This window comes from Penaeus monodon, chromosome 13, assembly GCF_015228065.2.
Source record: "Penaeus monodon isolate SGIC_2016 chromosome 13, NSTDA_Pmon_1, whole genome shotgun sequence".
Lineage (NCBI taxonomy): Eukaryota > Metazoa > Arthropoda > Malacostraca > Decapoda > Penaeidae > Penaeus > Penaeus monodon.
The window spans coordinates 48652314-48665958 of record NC_051398.1 but is presented as its reverse complement, the minus strand read 5'-3'; the positions used below and the strand labels follow the sequence as shown (position 1 = coordinate 48665958).

General features: G+C 41.1%; 5 protein-coding genes across 5 annotated transcripts; 1 reads left to right on the top strand and 4 right to left on the bottom strand.

Annotated features, from left to right (window-relative positions):
- Positions 1-371: 371 nt before the first annotated feature.
- LOC119579967 (pectinesterase inhibitor 10-like) lies at positions 372-2904 on the top strand. Its single transcript, XM_037927810.1, has 6 exons — positions 372-406; positions 527-543; positions 669-750; positions 907-1347; positions 1483-1551; positions 2856-2904. The coding sequence occupies exons 1-6, from the start codon at positions 372-374 to the stop codon at positions 2902-2904; spliced, it is 693 nt and encodes a 230-aa protein (XP_037783738.1).
- Positions 2905-5792: 2888 nt separating this feature from the next.
- Positions 5793-6721, bottom strand: LOC119579965 (proline-rich receptor-like protein kinase PERK2). The gene is made up of 3 exons (XM_037927809.1): positions 6580-6721; positions 6384-6465; positions 5793-6273 (listed from the first exon to the last, which is right to left on the bottom strand). The coding sequence occupies exons 1-3, from the start codon at positions 6719-6721 to the stop codon at positions 5793-5795; spliced, it is 705 nt and encodes a 234-aa protein (XP_037783737.1).
- Positions 6722-7983: 1262 nt separating this feature from the next.
- Positions 7984-8914, bottom strand: LOC119579964 (proline-rich receptor-like protein kinase PERK2). Its single transcript, XM_037927808.1, has 3 exons — positions 8773-8914; positions 8577-8658; positions 7984-8464 (listed from the first exon to the last, which is right to left on the bottom strand). The coding sequence occupies exons 1-3, from the start codon at positions 8912-8914 to the stop codon at positions 7984-7986; spliced, it is 705 nt and encodes a 234-aa protein (XP_037783736.1).
- Positions 8915-10165: 1251 nt separating this feature from the next.
- LOC119579963 (vegetative cell wall protein gp1-like) lies at positions 10166-11095 on the bottom strand. The gene is made up of 3 exons (XM_037927807.1): positions 10954-11095; positions 10758-10839; positions 10166-10646 (listed from the first exon to the last, which is right to left on the bottom strand). Exons 1-3 carry the CDS (start codon positions 11093-11095, stop codon positions 10166-10168), a joined length of 705 nt encoding a protein of 234 aa, XP_037783735.1.
- A 1311-nt stretch (positions 11096-12406) lies between these two features.
- LOC119579962 (proline-rich receptor-like protein kinase PERK2) lies at positions 12407-13336 on the bottom strand. The gene is made up of 3 exons (XM_037927806.1): positions 13195-13336; positions 12999-13080; positions 12407-12887 (listed from the first exon to the last, which is right to left on the bottom strand). Exons 1-3 carry the CDS (start codon positions 13334-13336, stop codon positions 12407-12409), a joined length of 705 nt encoding a protein of 234 aa, XP_037783734.1.
- Between the last annotated feature and the right edge of the window lie 309 nt (positions 13337-13645).

The window sequence follows — 13645 nt, the reverse complement described above, 5'->3', positions numbered from 1 at the left end:
GCATGCGCGCGCGCGCGCACGTGTGTGTGTGTGCGTGTGTGTGTGTGTGAGGAGAGTGTATGCACACATACACACGTATATGTACACATATATGTGTATAAGTGTATATATATACATATATGCATGTGCATTTATATACACACATGTATGTGGATGTTACACACACACACATACATATATATTTATATATGTGTGTGTATGTACATATATATATTATACACTTCTTCTAATCTTACCATTTCCTTATAACCCAGAGTCATCAAACCGCACTGACCCTATATCAGATGTCCTGAGATAACCGACTCGTTTCATACCTGGGGAATAAGGTCAACTCGCTACGTTTCGGAAGTAACGTCATTGACCTTGAGGATATGAGGATCTTCGGAGCAGTAACTGAGGTCCTTCGGTAAGAAGACTGATGTTATATGGAAGAACGTGAAGAGAATTCGTCAGTCATCGTCTCAGAGCCACACTAAAAGAGGTCCTTGAATTGACAATAGTTTGCCTTTTTTCGTAAATACATCAGTATGGATATTGGTTTAGGTATGTATGATGTTCGTTTAATTATTTTCAAGTTTATTTAATTTTATAAAGTTTATTTTTTTATAATTAAGTTAATATAAGTAGGGTTGTAATCTAATTCTTATTCTGTGTTTTCATTCCTCCAGTAATTCTTAACTCTGCACCAGGTATCGGATCATCCTGTGAGCGTACTGTATTTCCCCTTTCCTGGTTCTCTTCAGGAAATCCGTAGGTAAGAGGTACAGCATCTTTTGTTTGAGGAGTTTGTTTTACCTGTATCATTTTGACGCTGTCGTTGGAGTGCTCTTGAGGTAGTTTCATTCATGTCTGTAGAATATGTGCAATTTTCAGAGTTCAGACTGACAGTGTTTTCTTCCACTTCAGGTCTTCGCAGTCTCGAAATGACACGGCCGTTGTAGAGCTTCCTTTAACGCCGCCTCCGTCGCCGCAGTTGTCTTCGTCGCCTCCACGATCGCCGTTCACGCCATCGACAGCGCCTCTCTGTTCCACGGTCTCTCCTCCCACGCACCCGAACGCCCCTTCGCCAGCGCCTCTTCACTGTAGGGTCTCCCCGGCCGCCCACGAGGTCATTTCGATGCGCCCTGCCTCTCCTCCCGCGGTTTTCGAGGCCAATTTAACTCCGCCTTCTGTAGCTCCTCCTTCACCGACGCCCTCCACCGCCCTTCCTCCTTCGTTGGCTTCAGGAGAGGTCCTTCCCTCCCGAAGGATGCCTCCAGAGCTTCCCGCGACGTCTTCCTCAAGGCGCTGTTGCATGTCTCCTGCGGACGCGGCCGCCATCGTCAACCTGGTGGCGATGATGGTCTTGTTCGTGGTTATCATGATATTTCTAAAGAAAATCTACAGCTGATTTGGAAATACTTATATTTCTTGATGTGTTTTTCAGAAAAAAAAAGTTTATACGTGAAGATACCTGCTTCTCTTTATTCCCTTTTATATCAGGTCTCCATATCTAATACAAACTCCATGTGAAAGTTCAAGGCGCCTCTCGACAACAAAGAATAAAACATGGTGATTCAGAAAACCCCACATGACTTGCCATATTTGCAAATCTCTAATTGAATAGCAAAACACTCTTCCGTGCTGATACAGTGGAAGAAAAACCCACAATACAAAAACTAGATTATTGAAAGTGAGACTACAGTTTTGAAATCCACCTGGTTCCACCTTCAGACCTGAAGATGTAATCCAGGTGGATTTCGAAACTGTAGTCTCACTTTCAATAATCTAGTTTTTTGTATTGTGGGTTTTTCTTCCAAATCTCTAATTGTTCTGTCCTTAAGGTCAGTTATGGCACTTCGTATGTCCCAATTTGACCTTATTCCTCAGTCGTTGATATTGGGTCACATCAGATCATGAGAATCACTTGAAGAAATCGAAACATTGTAACTTAAAACACTAACAAGAGGGACCGATTTCTATGTCTTTAAAGGTGGGTTAGAATATTCCATTGAAAAAAGATAATGACCCCAGGTTTCTGATAAAAAAAAAATCGAGAACATTTTCATGAGTGGAATCAGATATATGTGGTACAGTATCCATATATCCACAGTTGAGGTCGAAAAAACACAAGAAATTCATTCCGTGACAAAAATGGCCTTATGAATGACGGAAACTAAATGTAAAATGAGAAAAGACTGATTTGGAAATGCTTATATTTCTTGGTGTGTTTTTCAAAAAACGTTTATACGTGAAGATACCTGCTTCTCTTTATTCCCTTTTATATCAGGATGACACCACCCATTATAGAGGTTGTTCTGTAATCATCACTATCTAGTATCATCGTCTATTATCATAAAACCTTAATTATAACTGAACAATATAGTTTTTTTAATAAGTGCACCACCACACCGCCACGAAAAGAACTTCCGTTAACGATAAAAAGGTGAAGACTACTCTCTAAATACGCAGATATTATTCCTAATCCTGATTTTACTTTCACAAATAAAAAAAAATGAATACTGCTACAGCTGAACGGAATCAGACATGCCGTTTCGATTCCGGCTTTGTTCACCGGAGTCAGGCAGCAGTAGCATACTTCAACAGGGAGAGGCCTCGTTTGGGGAGATGGAAAGAAGGTCCTGAGAAAGAGAGGTATTCATATCTAATACAAACTCCATGTGAAAGTTCAAGGCGCCTGTGATAGACAGTTTTCTTTTTACCTCTCGACAGCAAAGAATAAAATATGATTGAGAAAACCACACACCATCACCTGCCACATCTCATATCTCTAACTAAAGGACCTTATTTAGCTTGTTCTGTCCTTAGGGTCAGATATAGCACTTCGCAAGTCCCATTTTGACCTTATTCCTCAGGTTTGAGAATCACTTGAAGAAATCGAGACATTGTGACTTAAAACACTAACAAGAGAGAACGATTTCTAGGTCTCTAAAGTTCAGTTAGAATATTCCACTGAAAAAAAGATAAAGATCCCAGGTTTATGATAAAAAAAGAAAAGAAAAAAAGAAAACGAGAACATACAACCCTGTACTCATTAGCCTAATCAGATAAATGTGGTATAATATCCATATATCCTCAGTTGAAGTTGTCGAAAAAAAAACATGCAATTCATTCCGTAACAAAAATTACTTTATGAATGAGGAAAACTAAATGTAAAATGAGAAAAGCCTATGTGCTTTAAGATCTTAAAGATGTAGCATTGTATATACATATATATACAATGAATGTGCAGTATTTTCCAAACCAAACTCGGGCGCATTAAAGGCTCAACCCAAAAACAAGAGAATCAGACGAAGGGTCAGTATCTTCAAACAATGAAAACATTAAACACTTTATTAGAATAAAGTCAAATTAACCATAGATTTTCTTGAGAAATATCATAATAGCCACGAACAACATCAACATCGCCACCAGGTTGACGATGGCAGCCGCGTCCGCAGGAGACATGCAACAGTGCCTTGAAAACGACGTCGCGGGAAGCTCTGGAAGCGTCCTTCGGGAGGGAAGGACCTCTCCTGAAGCCAGCGAAGGAGAAAGGGCAGTGGAGGGCGTCGGTGAAGAAGGAGCTGCAGGAGGCGGAGTTAAAAGGGCCACGAGAACCGCATGAGGATAAGAAGGGTGCATCGGGATTATATCGTGGGCGACCGAGGAGACCCTGCAGTGAAGGGGCGCTGGCGAAGGAGCGGTCGTGGGCGTGGGAGGAGGGACCGGCACGCAGGGAGGCGCTGAAGGGGGCGCGAACGGCGATCGTGGAGGCAACTGCGGCGACGGAGGCGGTGTCAAGGGAAGCTCTATGACAGCAGTTTCACACCGGGACCTGAAAGATCAAAATCACTACTTTAGCTTCAGAATTCCAAGCAAGAATTGGACACAGTGAATTGATTATCTGATTTAAAAAAAAGTACAGCAAGACTTACCCACAGAATATCTCACGATTATCGGGGAAGAACACAGTACTCTCTCCGGCCTTCAGACCACTTGGAGGAGGGTAGACGGAGCCTGGAGGAAATTCATGAAAAAAGAACATTAGAATCGATCAGATCAGTCTTAAGCTGCATCGCACATTAATTCAGAAAGCATTAAATAAGAGCAGTGAAATAAAAGCAATACATACCCAACGCACATTCCATATTGGTACCAAGTTGTATTAGAAAAGAATAGAGCAGACAACTGAATGAACTCTTTATCAATGGTGCGTCGAGATATCAACTGTGCAAAAACACTTGACGTCTACCACTAAAACTCATTCATTTTACCGCAGAACCTCGCGCATTCATTTGTGACGTCACTTCGGCTAGGATGCAGCTCCACCTCATTCCCGACACTTAAATTGGCATTGGTCTATTGATGGATCTCATATTTGATGTACAAGGTCACTTCAGGTCATAGTATAACATCATACAAGTGATCTTGGAAATTCTCTCGACAAGGGCCTATATCTCCCAAACTTCCTATGTCCTATAGGATCTCCTACTTCCAGAAGGCCTGCTGGCGATGTACTTATAAATTATCGTTCATTCAGTATAAGACGATTTTGCGGCCAATTGAAAACACGCCTGTAATTTAGCCAATGGTACAATTCTTTCGACCTTCGTGAACAGGTAGAAAAAACACTGATATACCATACTCCATGGAAAACTAATATGTTAATTTCCAATATAAACCTAATTCATATCTAATATTTGATGTAAACTTTGCATCATGAGAAGAAATATTGCTGCAATATAATGAACACATAACTTAAAATAGCATTTCCTATACCAGCCATGCAACAGTAAAATCATAAATTGAAATCACTGTTTCATGTTATGCATTTCATTCCTTATACAAATGTCAGTTTTTGAAATAACTTTAGTTATTATGCCATACTCCATGAAAATATAGCGTATTCGTTTTAATCTAAATTTAATATCCTATACCTTTCAAGCAACAATATATCCTAATTTGAAATCGTTGTTTCCTTTTATGCATTTCTTTCTGATACAAATATCAGCATTTGAGTCAAAAATCCACAATTCTGCCTCCCCTCCTTTGACTTGTAGGCTTCATGTGAGAATTGACCATCAGATTACCGAGATAGAACTTCCGACAGACAACAATTTCACCTTATTTTCTTATTTTTCTATCGTGGTTTTATTCCAAGTTGCTATAAAATTCTCCAGGAAATGCTATGCGGAGGATGTGTAGAGAAAGGTAAATGCATTGAAAACAGGATATTTATGCCCATGGAAGCAACTGACTTCTAAGGATTGAATTTGGAGGATTGAACTCGGTAGAATAACGTCACTTTTGTTATAGGATTCAGATTAGAACTGTAGGATTTTCTTTTCCGAATTGCAACAATTTATTTTATGCAAAAATGTTTCTACATCTCTTTTAAATATATAGATACACATATCCATGGATATATATATATATATATATATATATATATATATATATATATATACATATATATATATAAATATATATATATATATATATATACATATCGACGTCTACGGAACCTGTACATAGAGTAAAACATTTACTTTTAACGTATTCCTTAACGGTTTATCCTTAACAGTACTTCTCGCTGTAACAGTAACAGGAGAGTATATTTTTAGGGGCAAGAGGAACAATAAAGCATGTATATATTTAATGTCTATATTTTTTATTATTCAGAAAATAATGCTATCACCTCTCTGAACATGTACAAAATCGCGTAGAGGATATAGGATTGCTGCTGATTTTGCCCCCGAGCATAGAGGTTATACTCAAATGTCGATGGAGATGATAAAGAATCTATGATATTAAGAGTTGTTCCACATTTTCTTAAGAAATATCACAATAACCACGAACAACACCAACATCGCCGCCAGGTTGACGACGGCGGCCACGTCTGCAGGAGTCATGCAGCGGCGCCTTGAAGACGACGTCGCGGGAAGCTCTGAGGGTGTCCTTCGGGAGAGAAAGACCTCTCCTGAAGCCAGTGAGGGAGGAAGAGCGGCCGAAGGCGTGGACGAAGGGGGAGCTGCAGGAGACAGAGTTGAAATGGCCACGAGAACCTCGGGAGGAGGGACAGGGCGCATCGGGATGATATCGTGGGCTGCCGAGGAGACCCTGCAGTGAAGAGGCGCTGGCGAAGGGGCGGTCGTGGGCGTGGGAGGAGGAACCGGGGAGCATGGAGGCGCTGGCGAGGGCACGAACGGCAATCGAGGAGGCGGCGAGGGCAACTGCGGCGACGGAGGCGGCGTCAAGGGAAGCTCTATGACAGCAGTTTCACACCGGGACCTGAAAGATCAAAATTAATACTTTACCTTCAGAATTCCAAACAAGAAAATAGTGAATTGACTATCTAAACACAAATTTCAGTCTGATAAAAAAGGTACAGAATGACTTACCCGCAGAATATCTCACGATTATCGGGGAAGAACGCAGTACTCTCTCCGGCTTTCAGACCACTTGGAGGAGGGTAGACGGAGCCTGGAGGAAATTCATCAAAGAGAAGATTAGAATAGATCAGATCAGTCTTAAGCTGCATCGTACATTAATTCAGAAAGCATTCAATAAGAGCAATGAAATAAAAGTCATACATACCCATCGCACATTCCATGTTGATGCCAAGTTGTAAGAAAAGAATAGAGCAGGCAATTGTGGATTGAATGAGCTCTTGATCAGTGGTGCGTCGAGATGTCAACTGAGGAAAACCACATGACGTCTTCCACTTAACTTCAATCATCTTACCGCAGAACTTCGCGTATGTGTGACGTCACGTCGGCTAGGTAACAGGTCCACCTCATTTTTGAAATTTAAACTGGCACCGTCTGATTTCAGGTCATAGTATGAAATTATGAAAGCAATCCTAAAAAAAAATCGCAAGGACAATGCAGATCTTCCACACATCTATGTCAATATAAGCCTGCGGGCGATGTAATTACAAAACACGTCAGTGCAGTTCTTTTGAACTTCGTGAACAAGTAGTAAAAGTATGAACGGTTATCCATAGCTTTCGTATTAGGCAAAAAAAGTGAAGTTAATTGACTTAAATCCATGAAAGTATAGTGTGTTCATTTTAAATCTAAGCTCAATTCGTATATAATATTCATTACGTGAACACTCACTGCAGTATAATTAACACATAACTTAATATAAAACTTACTATACCAATCGCGCAACAATAAATTAAAATTTCAAATCACTAGTTCCTTTTATGTTTTTCATTCCGTATAGAAAAAGCTTTTGATCCCCAAAATATTCAGTTCTCCCTTCCCTCATTTGACATGCAGACTTCATGTGAGAATTGACCTTAAGGTTACCGACGTGGACCTTCCGACAGACAATAATTTTCCCTTATTTTCTTATTTTTTTCCAATCTGAGTTGATGTGGAATACTCTAGGAAGTGCTATACGGAAGGCATGTAGAGAAAGGTAACTATAGTTTGTTTGTTTGTAACTATAGTTTGTTCTCATAGGAGCAAAGAATTCTAAGGGACTGAATGTAGGGTATTAAACTTAGAAGAACAACGTCACTTTCGTTTTAGGTTTCAAAATAGGACGTGGGATTTTAATGGTTTACGAATTGCGATAACAGCTACAATAATATATACAAAAATTATGTTCCATATTTCTCTTATTATGTGTATATATGCATATTCATGGACTGATTATATATTATATATCATGTATTTTCTCAGGCTACGGAACCTGCACAGAGAGTTAAATATTTACTGTGCTTTTAAGATATTCAGTGACGGCGTATCCTTCATTGTACTTCGCTGTATCAGAAGGAGAGTATATAACTCTTAGTGGCAAGAGAAACAAGAAAGTGCGTATAAGAAAAACAAATTTATTGTCTATATTTTCTATTATTCAGAAAATGGTGCCGTCACCTCTGTGAACATGGATGAACTCGCGTAGAGGATATAGAATTGTTGCTGATTTTGCCCCCGAGCATAAAGGTTATACTCAAATGTCGATGGAGATGATAAAGAATCTATGATATTAAGCGTTGTTCCACATTTTCTTAAGAAATATCAGAATAACCACGAACAACACCAACATCGCCGCCAGGTTGACGACGGCGGCCACGTCCGCAGGAGTCATGCAACGGCGCCTTGAAGACGACGTCGCGGGAAGCTCTGAGGGTGTCCTTCGGGAGGGAAAGACCTCTCCTGAAGCCAGTGAGGGAGGAAGAGCGGCCGAAGGCGTGGACGAAGGGGGAGCTGCAGGAGACAGAGTTAAAATGGCCACGAGAACCTCGGGAGGAGAGACAGGGCGCATCGGGATGATATCGTGGGCTGCCGAGGAGACCCTGCAGTGAAGAGGCGCTGGCGAAGGGGCGGTCGTGGGCGTGGGAGGAGGAACCGGGGAGCATGGAGGCGCTGGCGAGGGCACGAACGGCGATCGAGGAGGCGGCGAGGGCAACTGCGGCGACGGAGGCGGCGTCAAGGGAAGCTCTATGACAGCAGTTTCACACCGGGACCTGAAAGATCAAAATTAATACTTTACCTTCAGAATTCCAAACAAGAAAATATTGAATTGACTATCTAAACACTAATTTCAGTCTGATAAAAAAAAGGTACAGAAAGACTTACCCGCAGAATATCTCACGATTATCGGGGAAGAACACAGTACTCTCTCCGGCCTTCAGACCACTTGGAGGAGGGTAGACGGAGCCTGGAGGAAATTCATCAAAGAGAAGATTAGAATAGATCAGATCAGTCTTAAGCTGCATCGTACATTAATTCAGAAAGCATTCAATAAGAGCAGTGAAATAAAAGTCATACATACCCAACGCACATTCCATGTTGATGCCAAGTTGTAAGAAAAGAATAGAGCAGGCAATTGTGGATTGAATGAGCTCTTGATCAGTGGTGCGTCGAGATGTCAACTGAGGAAAACCACATGACGTCTTCCACTTAACTTCAATCATCTTACCGCAGAACTTCGCGTATGTGTGACGTCACGTCGGCTAGGTAACAGGTCCACCTCATTTCTGAAATTTAAACTGGCACCGTCTGATTTCAGGTCATAGTATGAAACTATGAAAGCAATCCTAAAAAAAAAATCGCAAGGACAATGCAGATCTTCCACACACCTATGTCAATATAAGCCTGCGGGCGATGTAATTACAAAACACGTCAGTGCAGTTCCTTTGAACTTCGTGAACAAGTAGTAAAAGTATGAACGGTTATCCATAGCTTTCGTATTAGGCAAAAAAGTGAAGTTAATTTACTAAGCTCCATGAAAGTATAGTGTGTTCATTTTTAACCTAAGCTCAATTCGTATATACTATTCATTACGAGAACACTCACTGTAGTATAATTAACACATAACTTAATATACCAACCACGCAACAATAAATTAAAATTTCAAATCACTAGTTCCTTTTATGTTTTTCATTCCGTATAGAAAAAAACTTTTGATCCCAAAAATATTCAGTTCTCCCTTCGTTCATTTGACATGCAGACTTCATGTGAGAATTGACCTTAAGGTTACCGACGTGGACCTTCCGACAGACAATAATTTTCCCTTATTTTCTCATTTTTTTCCAATCTGAGTTGATGTGGAATACTCTAGGAAGTGCTATACGGAAGGCATGTAGAGAAAGGTAACTATAGTTTGTTTGTTTGTAACTATAGTTTGTTCTCATAGGAGCAAAGAATTCTAAGGGACTGAATGTAGGGTATTAAACTTAGAAGAACAACGTCACTTTCGTTTTAGGTTTCAAAATAGGACGTGGGATTTTAATGGTTTACGAATTGCGATAACAGCTACAATAATATATACAAAAATTATGTTCCATATTTCTCTTATTATGTGTATATATGCATATTCATGGACTGATTATATATTATATATCATGTATTTTCTCAGGCTACGGAACCTGCACAGAGAGTTAAATATTTACTGTGCTTTTAAGATATTCAGTGACGGCGTATCCTTCATTGTACTTCGCTGTATCAGAAGGAGAGTATATAACTCTTAGTGGCAAGAGAAACAAGGAAGTGCGTATAAGAAAAACAAATTTATTGTCTATATTTTCTATTATTCAGAAAATGGTGCCGTCACCTCTGTGAACATGGATGAACTCGCGTAGAGGATATAGAATTGTTGCTGATTTTGCCCCCGAGCATAGAGGTTATACTCAAATGTCGATGGAGATGATAAAGAATCTATGATATTAAGCGTTGTTCCACATTTTCTTAAGAAATATCACAATAACCACGAACAGCACCAACATCGCCACCAGGTTGACGACGGCGGCCACGTCCGCAGGAGTCATGCAACGACGCCTTGAAGACGACGTCGCGGGAAGCTCTGAGGGTGTCCTTCGGGAGGGAAGGCCCTCTCCTGAAGCCAGTGAGGGAGGAAGAGCGGCCGAAGGCGTGGACGAAGGGGGAGCTGCAGGAGACAGAGTTAAAATGGCCACGAGAACCTCGGGAGGAGGGACAGGGCGCATCGGGATGATATCGTGGGCTGCCGAGGAGACCCTGCAGTGAAGAGGCGCTGGCGAAGGGGCGGTCGTGGGCGTGGGAGGAGGAACCGAGGAGCATGGAGGCGCTGGCGAGGGCACGAACGGCGATCGAGGAGGCGGCGAGGGCAACTGCGGCGACGGAGGCGGCGTCAAGGGAAGCTCTATGACAGCAGTTTCACACCGGGACCTGAAAGATCAAAATTAATACTTTAGCTTCAGAATTCCAAACAAGAAAATAGTGAATTGATTATCTAAACACAAATTTCAGTCTGATAAAAAAAGGTGCAGAAAGACTTACCCGCAGAATATCTCACGATTATCGGGGAAGAACACAGTACTCTCTCCGGCTTTCAGACCACTTGGAGGAGGGTAGACGGAGCCTGGAGGAAATTCATCAAAGAGAAAATTAGAATAGATCAGATCAGTCTTAAGCTGCATCGTACATTAATTCAGAAAGCATTCAATAAGAGCAATGAAATAAAAGTCATACATACCCAACGCACATTCCATGTTGATGCCAAGTTGTAAGAAAAGAATAGAGCAGGCAATTGTGGATTGAATGAGCTCTTGATCAGTGGTGCGTCGAGATGTCAACTGAGGAAAACCACATGACGTCTTCCACTTAACTTCAATCATCTTACCGCAGAACTTCGCGTATGTGTGACGTCATGTCGGCTAGGTAACAGGTCCACCTCATTTTTGAAATTTAAACTGGCACCGTCTGATTTCAGGTCATAGTATGAAATTATGAAAGCAATCCTAAAAAAAAATCGCAAGGACAATGCAGATCTTCCACACATCTATGTCAATATAAGCCTGCGGGCGATGTAATTACAAAACACGTCAGTGCAGTTCCTTTGAACTTCGTGAACAAGTAGTAAAAGTATGAACGGTTATCCATAGCTTTCGTATTAGGCAAAAAAGTGAAGTTAATTTACTAAGCTCCATGAAAATATAGTGTGTTCATTTTTAATCTAAGCTCAATTCGTATATAATATTCATTACGAGAACACTCACTGTAGTATAATTAACACATAACTTAATATACCAACCACGCAACAATAAATTAAAATTTCAAATCACTAGTTCCTTTTATGTTTTTCATTCCGTATAGAAAAAAGCTTTTGTTCCAAAAAATATTCAGTTCTCCCTTCGCTCATTTGACATGCAGACTTCATGTGAGAATTGACCTTAAGGTTACCGACGTGGGACTCCCGACAGACAATAATTTTCCCTTATTTTTCCAATCCGAGTTGATGTGGAATACTCTAAGAAGTGCTATACGGAAGGCATGTAGAGAAAGGTAACTCTACCTAAAACCAGGAATTTGTTCTCATGGGAGCAAAGAATTCTAAAGGACTGAATGTAGGGAATTAAACTTAGAAGAAGAACGTCACTTTCGTTTTAGGTTTCAAAATAGGACGTGAAGATGGAATCCATGTGGATTTCGAAACGGTAGTCTCACTTTCAATAAATCTAGTTTTTGTATTGTGGGTTTTTCTTCAATAGGACGTGGGATTTCAATGGTTTACGAATTGCGATAACAGCTACAATAATATATACAAAAAATGTTCCATATCTCTCTTATTATGTGTATATATGCATATTCATACACTGATTATATATTATCTATCATGTATTTTCTCAGGCTACGGAACCTGCACAAAGAGTTTAAGATTTACGTAACTTTTAAAAATATTCAGTGACGACGTATCCTTCATTGTACTTCGGTGTATCAGAAGGAAAGTATGTATCTCTTAGTGGCAAGAGAAACAAGAAAGTGCGTATAAGAAAAACAAATTTATTGTCTACATTTTCTATTATTCAGAAAATGGTGCCATCACCTCTGTGAACATGGATGAACTCGCGTAGAGGATATTGAATTGTTGCTGATTTTTATAGAGGTTATACTCAAATGTCGATGGAGATGATAAAGAATCTATGATATTAAGCGTTGTTCCACATTTTCTTAAGAAATATCACAATAACCACGAACAACACCAACATCGCCGCCAGGTTGACGACGGCGGCCACGTCCGCAGGAGTCATGCAGCGGCGCCTTGAAGACGACGTCGCGGGAAGCTCTGAGGGTGTCCTTCGGGAGGGAAAGACCTCTCCTGAAGCCAGTGAGGGAGGAAGAGCGGCCGAAGGCGTGGACGAAGGGGGAGCTGCAGGAGACAGAGTTAAAATGGCCACGAGAACCTCGGGAGGAGGGACAGAGCGCATCGGGATGATATCGTGGGCTGCCGAGGAGACCCTGCAGTGAAGAGGCGCTGGCGAAGGGGCGGTCGTGGGCGTGGGAGGAGGAACCGGGGAGCATGGAGGCGCTGGCGAGGTCACGAACGGCAATCGAGGAGGCGGCGAGGGCAACTGCGGCGACGGAGGCGGCGTCAAGGGAAGCTCTATGACAGCAGTTTCACACCGGGACCTGAAAGATCAAAATTAATACTTTACCTTCAGAATTCCAAACAAGAAAATAGTGAATTGACTATCTAAACACAAATTTCAGTCTGATAAAAAAAGGTACAGAAAGACTTACCCGCAGAATATCTCACGATTATCGGGGAAGAACACAGTACTCTCTCCGGCTTTCAGACCACTTGGAGGAGGGTAGACGGAGCCTGGAGGAAATTCATCAAAGAGAAGATTAGAATAGATCAGATCAGTCTTAAGCTGCATCGTACATTAATTCAGAAAGCATTCAATAAGAGCAATGAAATAAAAGTCATACATACCCAACGCACATTCCATGTTGATGCCAAGTTGTAAGAAAAGAATAGAACAGGCAATTGTGGATTGAATGAGCTCTTGATCAGTGGTGCGTCGAGATGTCAACTGAGGAAAACCACATGACGTCTTCCACTTAACTTCAATCATCTTACCGCAGAACTTCGCGTATGATTTGTGACGTCACTTAGCATCTTCACCTCATTTCCGACATTTAAACTGGCAATGGTCTAAGGAAGAAGACTTTCGATGGATCTCACATTGGATGTACAAGGTCAGCTCAGGTCACGTATAGCAATACACATTATGATTCTGGATATTCTCGATAAGGACCTTGCAGATATCCCAAATGCCTACATAAAAAAAAAAACTACAGACTGAAACACACCAGAAAAAACAATTCCCTTGAATTTCGTGAATAGGTAGTGAAAGAATGCACGTTTTCATCGATAGCATTCT

Coding starts and splice junctions, on each gene's coding strand:
- LOC119579967 (XM_037927810.1), top strand. CDS start 372: ATGAGGATCTTCGGAGCAGTAACTGAGGTCCTTCG. Junction 1,348..1,482: donor CTGGTGGCGATGATGGTCTT/GTTCGTGGTTAT, acceptor CTTTTATATCAG/GTCTCCATATCTAATACAAA. Junction 1,552..2,855: donor ACAACAAAGAATAAAACATG/GTGATTCAGAAA, acceptor CTTATTCCTCAG/GTTTGAGAATCACTTGAAGA.
- LOC119579965 (XM_037927809.1), bottom strand. CDS start 6,721: ATGATTGAAGTTAAGTGGAAGACGTCATGTGGTTTTCCTCAGTTGACA. Junction 6,466..6,579: donor CAACATGGAATGTGCGATGG/GTATGTATGACT, acceptor AATTTCCTCCAG/GCTCCGTCTACCCTCCTCCA. Junction 6,274..6,383: donor AATCGTGAGATATTCTGCGG/GTAAGTCATTCT, acceptor TTGATCTTTCAG/GTCCCGGTGTGAAACTGCTG.
- LOC119579964 (XM_037927808.1), bottom strand. CDS start 8,914: ATGATTGAAGTTAAGTGGAAGACGTCATGTGGTTTTCCTCAGTTGACA. Junction 8,659..8,772: donor CAACATGGAATGTGCGTTGG/GTATGTATGACT, acceptor AATTTCCTCCAG/GCTCCGTCTACCCTCCTCCA. Junction 8,465..8,576: donor AATCGTGAGATATTCTGCGG/GTAAGTCTTTCT, acceptor TTGATCTTTCAG/GTCCCGGTGTGAAACTGCTG.
- LOC119579963 (XM_037927807.1), bottom strand. CDS start 11,095: ATGATTGAAGTTAAGTGGAAGACGTCATGTGGTTTTCCTCAGTTGACA. Junction 10,840..10,953: donor CAACATGGAATGTGCGTTGG/GTATGTATGACT, acceptor AATTTCCTCCAG/GCTCCGTCTACCCTCCTCCA. Junction 10,647..10,757: donor AATCGTGAGATATTCTGCGG/GTAAGTCTTTCT, acceptor TTGATCTTTCAG/GTCCCGGTGTGAAACTGCTG.
- LOC119579962 (XM_037927806.1), bottom strand. CDS start 13,336: ATGATTGAAGTTAAGTGGAAGACGTCATGTGGTTTTCCTCAGTTGACA. Junction 13,081..13,194: donor CAACATGGAATGTGCGTTGG/GTATGTATGACT, acceptor AATTTCCTCCAG/GCTCCGTCTACCCTCCTCCA. Junction 12,888..12,998: donor AATCGTGAGATATTCTGCGG/GTAAGTCTTTCT, acceptor TTGATCTTTCAG/GTCCCGGTGTGAAACTGCTG.